We start from the raw sequence: 15,437 nt of genomic DNA on the forward strand, positions 1-15,437 counted from the left end.
AGGCCAAAAAGTCTGCCCGCCCCTGCACTAGAGCCTCATAACACTAATCCTGAACAAAATTAAATAACTCCCTTTCCCCAGAAGTACAAATATGATGTCTTGGTAGAATTATTACTATTTTATCACTTATTTCTGCATAGTATTTTATTGAAAATCTTAACACCAAACATCTCATGTTTACAAAGTATCATGCTCCCCACAGAACTATATATATAAATAAGGTCAGACAACTCTGAGTTTCACCTTTTATAGCTCTTATTATTATAAGATACAACCATAAAAAGCTAGAGAGGTTAAAAGGGGTAAAATGTTGCTCTTGCTAGAGGCCTGATCCTGAACCCCCTGAAGTCCAGGGGGTTGTTATCATGGACTCCAATGGGAATAGGATCATACCTTTTTAAATTGGTGCAACTTCACAGAAATCAGGAGAATCGTACGAGTTTAACTGAGAATATGGTCAGGATCTGACTCAATATTTCAAAACCAAATGTTGAAATTGCAGGTTTAACATCCAGTAAAAGCAATTGTAACACAAAGATGCAAATACAGCTCTAGTGTAAGCATGACAAAAAATCTCACTGAACTTGGTCCAAAGTCCAGCTTTAAACTGTTTCCAAAATCTGTTAGTTTGGAATGAAAACTACATTACTAGTTTTAAACTATTACATTTGCCCTCTCTTTACCTGTTAAGCATATGAACTGAAATTACAATATGAACTGCCAAGAACACAACTTCACAAAGAATTTTGCAACAATAAAGATTTCTTTAAGAAATTTGAAAGCTGGTTTATACAAGATTTAAAAGTCAATTATGTTCTGGGGGACGAGGTGGATAAGTTAATATCTATTGTTGGACCAACTTATGCTGGTGAGAGAGACAAGCTTCTCCACTTACACAGTGCTCTTCTTCAGTAATAACTCTGTGTAAGCTCAAAAACTTGTCTCTCTCACCAGCAAAAGTTGGCCAATAATAGATATTACTTCACCCCATCTTGTCTCTCTAATGATCTGGGACCAATAGAGCTAAACAACACTGCATACGATTATGTTCTGCAAAGCGGCATACTATATCTGGGACAATTCCATATGCAGTGCTGTAAGACTGTTCCTGCTAAATTAACAAGAATGTGTTCTGAAACTATTTTTATTCTATAGTTTTACTTGGTATATTTTATATAGCCTGTAATTTAAATAGTAAATCTTGTTTGCCTTATTCAGATGAGTAGCCTCCTTGGCCATCAGTTAACTTACGAAAGGTCCAATTCTTCCACTTTTACTCACGTTGAGTAGTGTAGTACCTTAATTTCAAAAGATAAAAAGAGCAGAACTGGACCTTAAATTTGGGGTTTCATATTGAAGTTAAAGGACAATTCTGTCCTGAAAATTCTATCTTCTTCATCCATGGGTCTTCTCCCTGTGCGTATTCAAAGTAATATTTTAGTACGTTTGCACACATGTTGGCTCTGTAGGGTTACATAGAGAGAACAGGATTCCATTTCTGCTCATCTACCAGCTACAAAATTATCTAAAATTCTGCTTTTGGTGATGGGGGGACAAAAAAGCAGTTAAACCAGTGTAACGGAGAGCAGAATCTGAACACTGGGGTTGCTCAGCTGTTACAGACTGTAGAATTTGGCCTGCAGAATCTTTTTTTTTTTTTTTAAACAGGTGGGGTGAGCGATTCAGCAGGCAGAAAGAGCGCAACTTAACTGTCAGAATCTAGGGCTGGCAGTGAGAGAGAAATAATATTGTACTTGTAAACTAAGCCAAAGTTGATCTTGGAACCCTTGAAACACAGAAAAACCTGGGACCATCTGAAGATTTCTGGAACAACATTTTAAATTTCTAAATAAAGAACTTTCTTGTAAGAAAGTTAAGGTGGAGGGAGTGTGAGTTGAGTCTAACAAACACCCCAAAAACATTGCACTGTGTACAGCTTTTTAAAACGAAATCCCAAATGTTAGAATGACAAACCCTGAATGCTAGAACTAAGGTGAATAGTTGAAGGAATCTAGCCAGATTCCTGCTGTCAGGTAATTCTTCATTGTTCAATATCACTGTACCCAACTTATACTACCCACCCAACTTTAGTGTTTCTCCCTAATGTTTGCAAAAATATATTAAGTGTGAAAGTAACTTTTATTAAGGGACTATAAACCAGCTGAAGAAAATAATATAGCCACATGTAGCAGTGTGGGATTCTAGTGCTTAAAATCACTGAGGCATGGAAATTATCATCCATTATTAATAAAGCAAAATCACTCACATGTACCATATCCCGGAATAGTGATAGAATATGGGCTTGTAAAAAACCTTTTAAAGGTGGGAATAAATGTTTCTCACTGAATTCTAGCCTAACATTTTGGTAATGAACCCCAGTTTTGATATGATATAATATAACCAAAAGTATTTCAAAAGCACCAGGGGCGAAATCCTGGCCCATTAAAGTCAATGGGAGTTTTGCCACTGACTTCAACTTAGCCAGGATCTCGCTTCACTAGTTTTATTAAGTTTTCTCCAGAAAGTACTCTAATCCACAGATAAAAAGCGTATTTTAAATCGATAAAGTCTTTATATTGACCCTTCCTCAAAACAAATCCTGTTCCTCCAGATAATCCCATACAAAGTACTCAGCAGCTATACAGTGACTTTTCGTAAACCATGTCTGCTTCTCTCTTTTAAAAACTGTTGACAGTCTTGCAAAAATAGCATCAGATGATGACCAGATATTTGGGTAGAAATGTTAAAATAATAAAGCAATAAGACAATGCATATTTTAGCTTCCCTGGTTTATAAACTAGACAGACTTTATTTAGCCTTCCCAATCCTATTGTACATGAGATTAATTTATGTAATAAATTATCCATTTCACTGATATAAGACATTACCAATCAAATTTTATTTTAAATAACATTCACAGAGAAAACTGGTCCCAGTGGTGCTGAGTTTTATTATTATATATTTAGTTATTTGGTATGGTGGTAGTGAGGGACTGATATCTTAATAAATATAGTTTTTTAACATACAGGTGAACAAAACTCTTCATTTCCAGAACCTTTTAATATGCAACTTCTTAAAGGGCAACCTAATACTCCAGAAGAAATAAGGGTCTGTTCATATGTATTACCTTCCACTGTTGATTACCAAAAGGCAAAAGCAATATAAGTGAATTTTATTTGTTAAGTTGTGCCACATCTTTTGCTGATGATTTGTTATTCTTTTGGTTCAGCAATGTATTCTAACACATTCTGTATATAGCTATTTAAGATGTATTGCTAATAAAGCTCTGCAAATGGCTGATTTTTTTTTTGGTTCACTAGCCATTCCAAAAAATCTCCCCTCCTCCCCCCAATAGTTTTAGTGAGAAAATTCCAGGTTCTAGTCGATTGAAGTCAAAAAAATATTTTCACATGAAACTAAATATTATTTTGTCTCACTCAAAACAAAATGCTTCATTTTGTTTCTGAGCTTTCTTAAACATTTTATTTTTTTCATGAAATTGAAATAAATTTTAAAAGAAAACATTATTTTGAATCATAATTGAAATGTTGTGTTTAAAAATGTCAAAATAAAACTCTGATTTGTTTTCTGATTTTTTTTAACTGAAACAATTTGGCAAATATGACACAACTTCACAAAATATTTCAGTTGACCCAAACCCACATTTTCCAATGGGAAAGAAATATCAGCTGAAATATTTTGCCTTGCTCTGATAGCCAGACTAGAAGTTAATTTCATTTACAATTCTACATAATTTCATTTCTTTATTTTGCCTTACCCCACGTATAATCAAACCATAAATTTCCATTGTCTCATATTTCTGTATCTGAGTTCATCTTTTCAGCAGATGAACTATGTCATTCAGCCTTGCAGTCTAACACCTCACCTATACTTGATTTAAAGTAATAATAGGAAAGGTGCATGCCTTAAGAATTGGGTTGTTGTATGATGGGCAGGACTGGAGAAGAACCTAGCTTTTTACAGGCAACAAGGTAGTAACCCTTTACCTTTCCCTGTATCTGGAGAACTTGTTAACTTTTACATGGGATTTTTAATATGATTAGGCCAAAATGGGTTTGTCTGGCCATTATAAAAAATTATGTTCTAGACTTCATGGTAGGCCTCAGGGAGCTTAGTTGTGGAAACCATATACCATGCCAATGGACTGAAAATTGGTGTTTCCATTTTCAAAAGGAATTATAACATAATTATATATTTCAAATAGCCATTCATTATTTCCAGGGTCAATAAAAATGTCTTGCCAATTTGGGACAAATACCTCCAAGTGATACTAATATTCAGCTAAGTGAGCACGCCAGTTAATTATTTTGTTAGCTCTTTTTACATTAATTGCCAATTCTTGACAGGGCATCTTACAACCACCTTGTGATTTAAATCAAATTTATAATTATTAACTACAATCAGGGTCCCTTTTAAAAGAAAATGATTGTCCCTAACAAAGATTAATTTTTTGCCAGTTTAGGGGTTCCATTAATGCAATGTGTTACAGCCATTTTAATAGGTTGCTACATATTGGATTTCATATTGTTATATCATCATCTAGCCTAACATTTAATGCCCTAAAGGGTAATTCCATTATACATTAATCTGCTGCATGTATAGTTCATTATAGATGAAATATGGCTTATCCCATCTATCATGCATTTATGCATTTTACAAATTAGATTTATCACACATCTTTGACCACCTAACCTGCATTCTTCCCAATAATCCATTTTCCTGGTATATGTTTTAATATCCCAACCCCTGAGCAGTTTCAAGTGGCCACTGTTTTTCAAGATCTACTTTCCAGAGAAATGTTTTCTTCTCCAACCTCAACCCCAAAGTGGAACTTTCTCCACTAAGATACATGATGGATTTTTTCTGGCTGGGGTTGCAGTGGGTCTCTGCAGGTATCCTGAGCCTCCCCCTGGGGGAGGGAAGACAGTGCCTGGTGCATCTGTAGTCAGGTCCACACCTTCTGCCTTCAGGCCCTGCAGACTCCTTTATGGTGCAGGTAGCCTGGCATGGAGTGTGCTGGCACATGCCTTCCTCCACCACCTCTGAGGGCCACGATACAAATGACAGTTCTTATCTCCACCTGAGAGGTCTCTTATGAGAACCTTCTCAGGACCTGGACTCTAGCTTCAGTGACCAGATCTATAGCAGCATCCGAGGGGAAGGATCCCCTCCTTATATATAACTCCCATCTATGCACATAGGTTGTGGAGTCCCCTGTTGTGCACTGGAGTTTGATCCTGGCTTGCACCATCAGAATCTGAGACCTCTTGGCCTATGGTCGGAGGGACTGGTGGACCCTGCAGTGTTCGGCCAGTACATGAGGCTGCCCAACCTGCATGACCCCACTGTATGCTCAGTCTCCCTGCCAGTTCCCTTTGTTGTTTCTCTTTGACTTCATTCCCATCACTGATTTTGCATTCATTGTCACCAGTATTTACTTGAGGCTTGGGTTCAATTGCCCCTTCCAGTCAGTTGAAGGGGAGGGCCCTTTAGCTTTGGGCAGGCTTAGGCCCACTGTCTCCCAGTAATCACAACAGGAACACACCTTCCGACTTTGGCAACAAATGAGGCAAGGGGTCTTATGGACAACAGTCTCCTTCACTACACATCTGTGATTCATTCCCAGAGCAGGTCCAGCCTGTGCACTGGGTTCCTGTTAAAAATGTGATTGTGCAAAGACTGTATCATAATGCATATGCAACGGGAGGCCCAAATAAGATTTCACAGGGAACCTTAACTCTGGCAGTTCACAACTTCTTAATACTTGGATTTACTGCCTCCTCCACACTGCTTTGATGTCAAGTAACAGGGGGAGCATTGAGAGCACAAGAGAGACTGATTCCCTGCTCTGTGCCTGGGTCCACAGCAGCCCCCAGCAACCAGGAGGAGCAACTGAGGGAAAGTCCTGCCTTGTCTTGCCTCTGCAGTCCCAACCTTCAGCATGTAGATGGAATGATTCAGGGAATTTAGCTGTCAAACTCTAACAAGTCTCTGCTGAACACTGTGTGAACTAAGATTTTTCAAGGGCTTGTAAAGTGGTCAAATTTGGGCATTTTTTTTTCATGGAAATAGGAAAAGGCACATCCCTGACAAAAAGGCAACTCCTCCTGCTAAATTTCAAGCCATTGCTCCAATGCATGAAGATGCTAGAGTTTCTCAACAAAATAGTTGCAAGAATTTTTTAACATGAGCAAAACAACGTATTTTCCCCTAATATAATTCTCAGAAATGGTGGAAACATTTTTGCTGAAACTTTCTGAAAATCTTCAGCCTGCCACAGACACCCAGAATGGAAAAGTTTAGCCCTAACAGTTAATTTGGCACAGTATAAGCAACTGAAACAGGGTCTTATAATAAGATATGTCGTGCAACCTTATTTATTGGGTGAGCTACCACCTTCATCTATAACAGATGAATAGATTTGTGTTAATTTAATATAGGTGAAAGTTTTCACTAGAAAATCAGGATTGACATGAATATAAACACTTTTTTTTAATTAAATTTTCTTTTTTTCCACACTGATATTTAAAAAAAGAAAGAGAAAATAAATGTCATTTATGAGAGTTAGCACAATTTACCTGACCACTCATTTGGAGTCGGTCAACTGTAAATAAATAATTATAACTATCCTAAAATGAATATTATGTACTTCCTAGTGTAAAACAGTAAAAGAAAAATCAGTTTAGTACAGGATGGTTTTACCCAATAGCCCATAAAAGCACTTACTATGCCTTATAGATGATCCTGTCAAATTCTACTTAAATATTTTTAGTTCACTGAACTGATAGTGCATTACAGTCTAGGCCATTTCCTAGCTTCCTATGCTCCAAACCTTTTCAAAAAGCTACATGTTTGTTGCTGTTGAGAATATTTTCTGCTGATGAATATAAATGTGCTAGGATTTCATTGGTAGTATTGTAGAGATAGCAAAGCTCCCCTTTATAACTTGAGTGCCAAGCTGTGCTCTCTCTCTTTCTCTATATAAAAAACCTTCTGTGCTTCCTGCTGTCAATGAAGGAAACATTTAGCTAGTTAAATGAAAAGACTAGCCAGGATATCAGCATCTTAAAATAGAAAATGCCAGTATTTACAGTCTTGGAACCATATTTCCCTAAAAAGTCTTTAAAACTGTGGGCTATTTAAATGGAAACCTCTCTCTGTTTCTTGCAATGCAGAATATATTCAGTAAAATAAAGGTGTGTTGCACGTTGCCGATAAACTAATGTACCTTCCCTTTTCTCTTCCTTCTAGCCATTAATGAAAAAAAAAATCACAATCAATGCACTTCTGCTGCCTCAATACCAAAGAGTGCAATCCTGCTATCACTGAAGTAAACGATAGAACTCCCATTGATGTCACTGAAGGAGGATTAGTGTTAGGCATTAAATAGATAAGCACAAAGGAGAACCGAGAGGTTTGCAGGTTGCAAGCTGTAAACAGTTGTCTCCATAAGAATGTTTCCAGTCACTTCAGTCTGGCATACAAATAATGTTTAGTTTAGCAGGGAAATAATCCTAAACATTTAGGAACCCTATTGAACTGATTAGCTTCATTTGTATCTTCTGTCCAAGAAATTGTAAAGTGAAAGATAAAGTATTATCATTTACATATACGAAATTTGGTTCACATTCTCCATGGTATGCTTACAAAAGAGGGTTCCAAAAAGGAACCAACTCTGTAAAACAAAAAATCGGAAGCAGCCTTAACTATTGTCTCACTACTGTGAGCCCAGAACATATTTTACTCCTTTAGAGACATCCTAGCTGGGTTTGTCTGGATATGTCAGAGGGCAAGGAGAGATGAGAGCACAAGAAGCTCCTCCCTCTGTGTACCTGTGTGGGAGGCAGCCATAATTTATCACTGACTGCTAGAAAGTGCAAGGAGGGCCTTTTAGCACAGATGGCAGGATAATGTTCCCAGTCCTCAGCACTGGCCAATGGCTACAACTTTCTAACACATACAGCATGACCTCACTTCTCTGTACAGGCCTGATCCAATGCCCACTGAGGTCCCCTAAATCGGTCCCCTTAACATCAGTGGATTTTGGATTAGCCCCACATTGTCTCTGCATCATGACTTCGAATCACATATCTTTTGCTGGGGTGGACAATGTGCTCCTGCTCCCTCAATACTTACAGGAATAAGGCTATGCTAAGAAATGACTTTCATTTCCGTACCTCTCTGATAGCGGTACAAAACTCACTCTGCAGTACTTGCTTTAGGGACTGTAGCTTGTGTACTGGTACTTCTCCAGACTCCTGTAGTTTCTCCAGTAATTCAATTGCTCTTGCAACATCTGAATGGGTAAAAATAGGAATAAAGTTCAGAAAAGCAGAGATTTGACATGTAAGAATATTTAATGTTACAAATAAGTGGTACAGTGGTGATGAGCAATATTTTCAATGCACAATCAGCTTTATCAATGCTTAATTTATTTGTTTTTATGTTTATAACTCTTTAACAGACAAGAAAAAGTTCATTTCTGCAGGTAAACCCCTTGAAATTTATACATTGCCTTAAACTAATATACGTGTAGGCACTGCTGTTCAGAAATCTGAATCCTTCAGTACTGACATTACATGCATATTTATCAATTACAAGTACTCTCTTCTAGAAACAGATACCAGTGTAAGCAGATAATATACAGTAGTATGTTTAAAACAGTTAGAAATACATAACTGCTTCCTTCTGCATTAAAGAGAACAGCACCAGAGAGGTACAGCGGCATGCTTTCAAAGAGTCTGAGTTAAAAATAGTCCTTATATATAAGTCCATCTGGTATGATAATAGATAAGGAAATAATTTAATCTCTTCTTTGTACAAACTTGGAACTATATACTAATATTTTCTTCAAGAATTGTTTTGCCTGTTGCTAGAAGGCAGCTTCTCTAGTGATTAGAGCACTTGCCCAGGGCTCTGAAGAGCCAAGTTCAATTCCCTGCTCTGCCATGTAGTTCCTGGATGACTGTGGGAAAGTCACTCAGTATCTCTGCCTTGATTCCTCATCTGTAAAATAGGGATAAAAGCACTTCCCTACCTCACAAGGATGTTGTGAGGATAAATATATTAAAGATTGTGAGATGTTCAAATAAGGTGGTGATGGGGGCCATATAAGCATGCTGGGTAGTGATTTGTTCCATGTATTACTTGATGGAGGCTATCCACTGATCAAGTGAGGGAGCTGAGTCAGTCCACTTAATTAAAATACATTTCTTTGCAAGAATTAACTGAAACAAGCAACTGAGCTGTAAGGGGTGGATTCTAACCAGTGGTAGCAATTGTGGAAGCTGTAGCATAGGCAGGGCTCAGATATTTTTACTACCATGTCATGGAAGCCTACGTTACAACTTCTGCTGCAGAAGATGCACTGGAGGTGAATTACAGCCACAAAATTTGTGGAGGTGGATGAAGCCTGGCAACACTGTAATGATGTCTTGATTGTCTGGTCATTCCCATTGCCTCTAATGTAGACTTATTTTCATGTCTACCCGTGACATCACTAGCCAATTATACCAAAATACTAAAAATATCATAGTGTAGTCATATAGTGACTAAGGGAGTATACAATGCTACATGCATGCAAAATATTTGAGGCATTTTAAATGTGATTTAGCTGTGTTTAAAAATAAAATCTTTATAATGAATGGAAATTACCTTAAATAACCCTCCTTCCCCATGATAAAGATTGTAGTGTTTGTGACTGGGAGATTACACGAATTGAAACAATTCTTAGAATCCACGTCTTGCAGTTTAGCTCTTCTGAGCAGATGTCCTATCTGGCACAGACATGAGAAGCTATTTAGAAGTGGGGAAAGGATGGCTTCAGATGAGTGGTTTAAAGTATATTTTTTAATATTCATAATAATAGTTAGTTTTGTTCTTTGCATTTTTATCTTTTTCACAATGAAATACCTCCAAAAATAGCTCTTTACCAGATTCATAATTTTGACATTTCCCATTCAAACTGAGAGGTTCTCAGTTAGTTAATTTTTAGACTTTCAGTCTTCAGTCTTTGGCCGCTGCTTCAGCTGCTCTGCTCTGTGCAGACAGTACAAAGCAGATGAAGGGCTGCATCTGAGAATTGCCCAGTACTCTTTGCTGGCATAGCACTTCTGATTGGACCTCTGCAGTTCCATAGCTTAGAAAAGCCCTTCAGCTGCTCTAAATTACAAGGGTTTTTTTTTGTTTTGTTCTGTTTTTACCCTGGTTAGCCCAGTTTAGAGCTTTCTTCCTAGCCCTCCTCCCAAAATATACTGAGCAGAAGCATAGTGCAGCTGCTGGCTGATCCCCCACTATTTTATTCCCATGTAGCTGTTCTACCTCTAGTTCTGTGGATTCTCTGCTTCTCCCCAAGTTCACTATGATCCTGATCCAAAACCTGTTAAATTCAGTGGAAAGACTCCCACTGACATCAGTATTCTTTTGGCACCACTTTGGGAAAGTAACCCTATTCTTAAAGCAAATGCTTAATTAACTCTAGGCATGTCATTGTCCTATTGAAATCAATGGGTTTTAAGTATATGCTTAAAGATAAGCATGTGCTTAAGTCCCTTCCTGAATTGGTGCCTGGATCATTCACAGTATGATTAATTGCATTTAGAAGTAGGACAAGCTTGCATTTAGTATTGCGATATATTGCAAAGAGAGGCACATGGTAGTACAAATGATAAATTCATGCTCTCTGATGTGAAATCAACAGGAGGTGAGTGCGTGAATTCCTAGGCAAAACTGAGTGCCAAGTTGTCATTTGCTGAAGTAGGCATCTCCCATTTTCTGATAGAGTAATTGCACATGAATAAACACAAATTCAGGCAGCACCCCATGAAAATGCTAAGAACATAAGAATGGCCGTACCGGCTCAGACCAAAGGTCCATCTAGCCCAGTATCTTGTTTACCAACAGTGGCCAATGCCAGGTGCCCCAGAGGGAGTGAACCTAACAGGCAATGATCAAGTGATCTCTCTCCTGCCATCCATCTCCATCCTCTGACAAACAGGCTAGGGACACCATTCCTTACCCATCTTAGCTAATAGCCCTTTATGGACTTAACCACCATGAATTTATCCAGTTCCCTTTTAAACGCTGTTATAGTCCTAGCCTTCACAACCTCTTCAGGTTAAGGAGTTCCACAAGTTGAATGTGTGCTGCGTGAAGAAGTACTTCCTTTTATTTGTTTTAAACCTGCTGCCTATTAATTTTTATTTGGTGACCCCTAGTTCTTGTATTATGGGAATAAGTAAATAACTTTTCCTTATCCACTTTCTCCACATCACTCATCATTTTATATACCTCTATCATATTCCCCCTTACTCTCCTTTTTTCCAAGCTGGAGTCCTAGCCTCTTTAATCTTTCCTCATATGGGACCCTCTCCATACCCCTAAACATTGTAGTTGCCCTTTTCTGAACCTTTTCTAGTCCCAGTATGTCTTTTTTGAGATGGAAACCACATCTGTACGCAGTATTGGAGATATGGGAGTACCATCGATTCATATAAGAGCAATAAGATATTCTCAGTCTTATTCTCTGTCCCCTTTTTTATGATTCCTAACATCCTGTTTGCTTTTTTGACCGCCTCTTCACACTGCGTGGACATCTTTAGAGAACTATCCACGATGACTCCAAGATCTTTTTCCTGACTCGTTGTAGCTAAATTAGCCCCCATCATATTGTATGTATAGTTGGGTATTTTTTCCAATGTGCATTACTTTACATTTATCCACATTAATTTCATTTGCCATTTTGTTGCCCAAGTCACTTAGTTTTGTGAGATCTTTTTGAAGTTCTTCACAGTCTGCTTTGGTCTTAACTATCTTGAGCAGTTTAGTATCATCTGCAAACTTTGCCACCTCACTGTTTACCCTTTCTCCAGATCATTTATGAATAAGTTGAATAGGAATTGGTCCTAGGACTGACCTTGGGAACACCACTAGTTACCCCTCTCCATTCTGAGAATTTACCATTAATTCCTACCCTTTGTTCCCTGTCTTTTTAACCAGTTCTCAATCCATGAAAGGACCTTCCCTTTATCCCATGACACTTAATTTACATAAGAGCCCTTTGTGAGGGACCTTGTCAAAGGCTTTCTGGAAATCTAAGTACACTATGTCCACTGGATCCCCTTGTCACATGTTTGTTGACCCCTTCAAAGAACTCTAATAGATTAGTAAGACACAATTCCCTTACAGAAACATGTTGACTTTGCTCACATTTTGTTTTTTCTATGTGTCTGACAATTTTATTTTACTATTGTTTCAACTAATTTGCCCGGTACTGACGTTAGACTTACCAGTCTGTAATTGCCGGATCACCTCTAGAGCCCTTTTTAAATATTGGCGTTACATTAGCTATCTTCCAGTCATTGGTACAGAAGCGATTTAAAGGACAGGTTTACAAACCTTAGTTAATAGTTCGCAACTTCACATTTTGAGTTCTTTCAGAACTCTTGGTGAATGCCATCTGGTCCCGGTGACTTGTTAATGTTGAGTTTATCAATTAATTCCAAAACCTCCTCTAGTGACACTTCAATCTGTGACAGTTCCTCTAGTTGGGGTTATATTTTTTCAATGTGCATTCCCTTACTTTATCCACATTAATATTCATTTGCCTATTTGTTACCCAATCACTCTAGCTTGGGTGAGATCTTTTGAAAGTCTCACAGTCTTGCTTTGGTGCTTAACTATCTTGAGCAGTTGAGTATCGTCTGCAGACTTTGCAGCCCGCTGTTACCCCTGGTCCAATTCTCTTATTAAATGAGTGAAGTGAAATTAGGTATTTGGGCCGAGACGACCGTTGGGGAACCACTATTCCCTCTCCAGTCTGAGGAATGTTTACATTAATTTTACTTCTGGTTCCTGTCTAACCAGTTCTCATCCATGGAAAGGCCTTCCCTTTTTTCCATGACGCTTATTTGAGAAGAGCTTTCGTGCGGGACTTGTCAACGGCCTTTTGGATCTAGCTGCAGCTACCCTCCAACTGGATACGCGCAACATGTTTGTTGTGTACCGTCTTAAGGAATCTAATAGATTAGTACGACACCAATATATCCCTTTTACGAACATGTGCTGTTGTTCACAGTTTTGTTGTTTCTATGTGTTCTGCATGAGTTCGTTATCTATGTGTTGTGCGATAATTTGTCTTGTCTTACCTTGGCTTACGTGGTCGTATTTCGCCACTACAGGGATGTTGAATGCTATTGTATTATGGTCACTATTTCCAAGCGGTCCTGTTATAGTTACCTCTTGGACCAGCTCCTGCGCTCCACTCAGGATTAAATCTAGAGTTGTCTCTCCCTTTGTGGGTTCCCGTACCAGCTGCTCCATGAAGCAGTCATTTAAAGTATCGAGAAAAAAAGCAAAGCTTGTGATTGTTCTTAAACTAAATAATGAAAACTAACAGTGGTAGTAACTTTACCAGTTAATGATATGCTGCCTATTATTTGTATTATCGTAGCACCTAGGAGTCCCAGTCATGGGTCAGGACTCCATTATGCAAACTGTGGAAGGCATTACTTTTCACTATCTTGCTTACCATAACAAAAGTCAGGAGTGCTTTACTTTTCCATGCTTTACTAGGTGAGTATAATACAGTATGTGTATGTAGATGGTGCTCCTGTGTGGGTTTTCAAACCATAGCCACTGTACCTGGTTTTCTTGAGTCAGACCTTCACCATGCGAGTACTTACAGTTGTGTTTGTAGTAATAAAGAATCCAGATGCAAATTAGAAAGACAGTATACGCTTTATTAAGAAATGTAATCCAACTGCAGGAGCAGGAGAGCTAGGGTTTTATTCTCCCACTGTGAGAGAGGCTAGGAATATTGCTTACAAGGTATTGACTTTGCTGGGACTTACACAGGCTCTGCGGTAAGAGAATAGGGCCCCAGACTCTAATCTACGCTGCAGAGAACAAGTTGAGAGTGATCTTCACAGACCATCACTCATATAACGATCTCTATCAAGGATATTAAATTCTAAGCATTACTTTATCAGGACAAAATTGTCCATCGCTGATCAGTGATCATGAAGGCAGGATACTTCCTGCCTAGCAGTTTCTCAGAACTGTAAACCGTGCCACTGAAACCCAAAGTAAACCTTTCTGCTGATAACACATATACTTTATTTGAACATTTTATTTCTCATACTTTAAAACTCAAGATGTTCACTAGTTGAGCAAATGCAATTTTTAACTATATAAGCAGTATTGCACACTATTTTTTCTTCTAAAATGAAAGTCTAAGAAATACATATATATACTTATTTCAAAAGATGAAACTCAAAGTCTTAGATGCTGTTGTAAGCTACAGTAAAAGTTGAAGCATGACTGTCTGGGGTTTTGGGATGCTGAAAACAGTAAATTGTTTACCCTTTGGCCCCAGGAGTTGGAAGATTTCCCAAGACTAGCAGCAAGTAAATAAATGATACCATTTAATTTATTGTTTCTGACACCAGCAAGTAATATAGCACTGGGAGTTTCCATTTGCAGGTAACATAAGGAAATCCCAGTGCTCAGAAAATATAGTGAGAGACTATCAATGTCCCTATTACAAAGACATTTTTTAAAAAAAATATAACTTTCCATGTTCCCAAATTCATCCAATGCTATAAAATAGATGTAGTGATCCAAGCTGTTGCTCTGATGCATTATCTCTCTATCATATTTCTTAACAATGTGCTGTGTCCCTTCCCTTATCACTGCTGGGCCCAGTGCTCTGACTCCATTTGGTAGTGATTTTAGGGATAATGTTCACGGCAGAAGAATATATGAAGCAATAAATAGCTTTGGAGGAGGATTAAATCCCAAAGTGAAAATGAGGAATGGGCTCATGGTCATATCTGTTTGTTCCAAGCAGACACCTTTGTCATGAGCATTATTCTTGTTCCATAAGACAAAACAAGATTCAACACACACTATAAAATATAGGCATGAAGGTAAAATATTACCTCATGCGGGTTTGAAACATTGTACTGCTTTCCAGTGATATGCCTGTTGAGTTTAGGCTTGGGTAAACATGCACTCTATGGCAGGTTCAACAAGCGTGAAGTTCATCCCTGCATAAGGACTCAAGTGGAGCATAGGCTTTGTGCTGGCCCTCTGGACAGGGAGGATTTCACCCAACATGGAATATCTGCTTGAGGGCAGAGTTAAAGTGTGAATAATAGTTCCAAAGAGTAAGGAAAAAGAAGTGATGTAACTGGCAGCTGTGAAGATTTCAAAGTCAGTTGTGAGAAGTTAACATATGGGGTGAAATCCTGCCCTTATTGAACTTAATGGGAACATTTCTCTTGCTTTCAACAGGACCAGAATTTCCCTTTGGGATTCTTTTCTTGACCAAATCCTCCTTTTGCTGTGTAATTATGCTAAGAAATTAGTTCTGTTTGTTATGAAGAATGGGCAACAAAGTGTTCTCATAATATTTT

The 15,437-nt window shown here is 38.2% G+C and overlaps 1 protein-coding gene across 3 annotated transcripts in view; it reads right to left on the reverse strand.

Moving 5' to 3' along the window:
* Nucleotides 1-15,437, reverse strand: part of LIN7A (lin-7 cell polarity scaffold A) — a 63,702-nt gene that overhangs the window by 27,602 nt on the left and 20,663 nt on the right. For all 3 annotated transcript variants that reach the window (XM_032768207.2, XM_075066791.1, XM_075066790.1), the window contains exon 2: nt 8,199-8,317. In XM_032768207.2, coding sequence (XP_032624098.1) covers nt 8,199-8,317 — 119 coding nt within the window. The remainder of the gene's footprint in view (nt 1-8,198; nt 8,318-15,437) is intronic.

Source organism: Chelonoidis abingdonii, chromosome 1 (genome assembly GCF_003597395.2).
Source record: "Chelonoidis abingdonii isolate Lonesome George chromosome 1, CheloAbing_2.0, whole genome shotgun sequence".
Taxonomy (NCBI): Eukaryota; Metazoa; Chordata; order Testudines; family Testudinidae; genus Chelonoidis; species Chelonoidis abingdonii.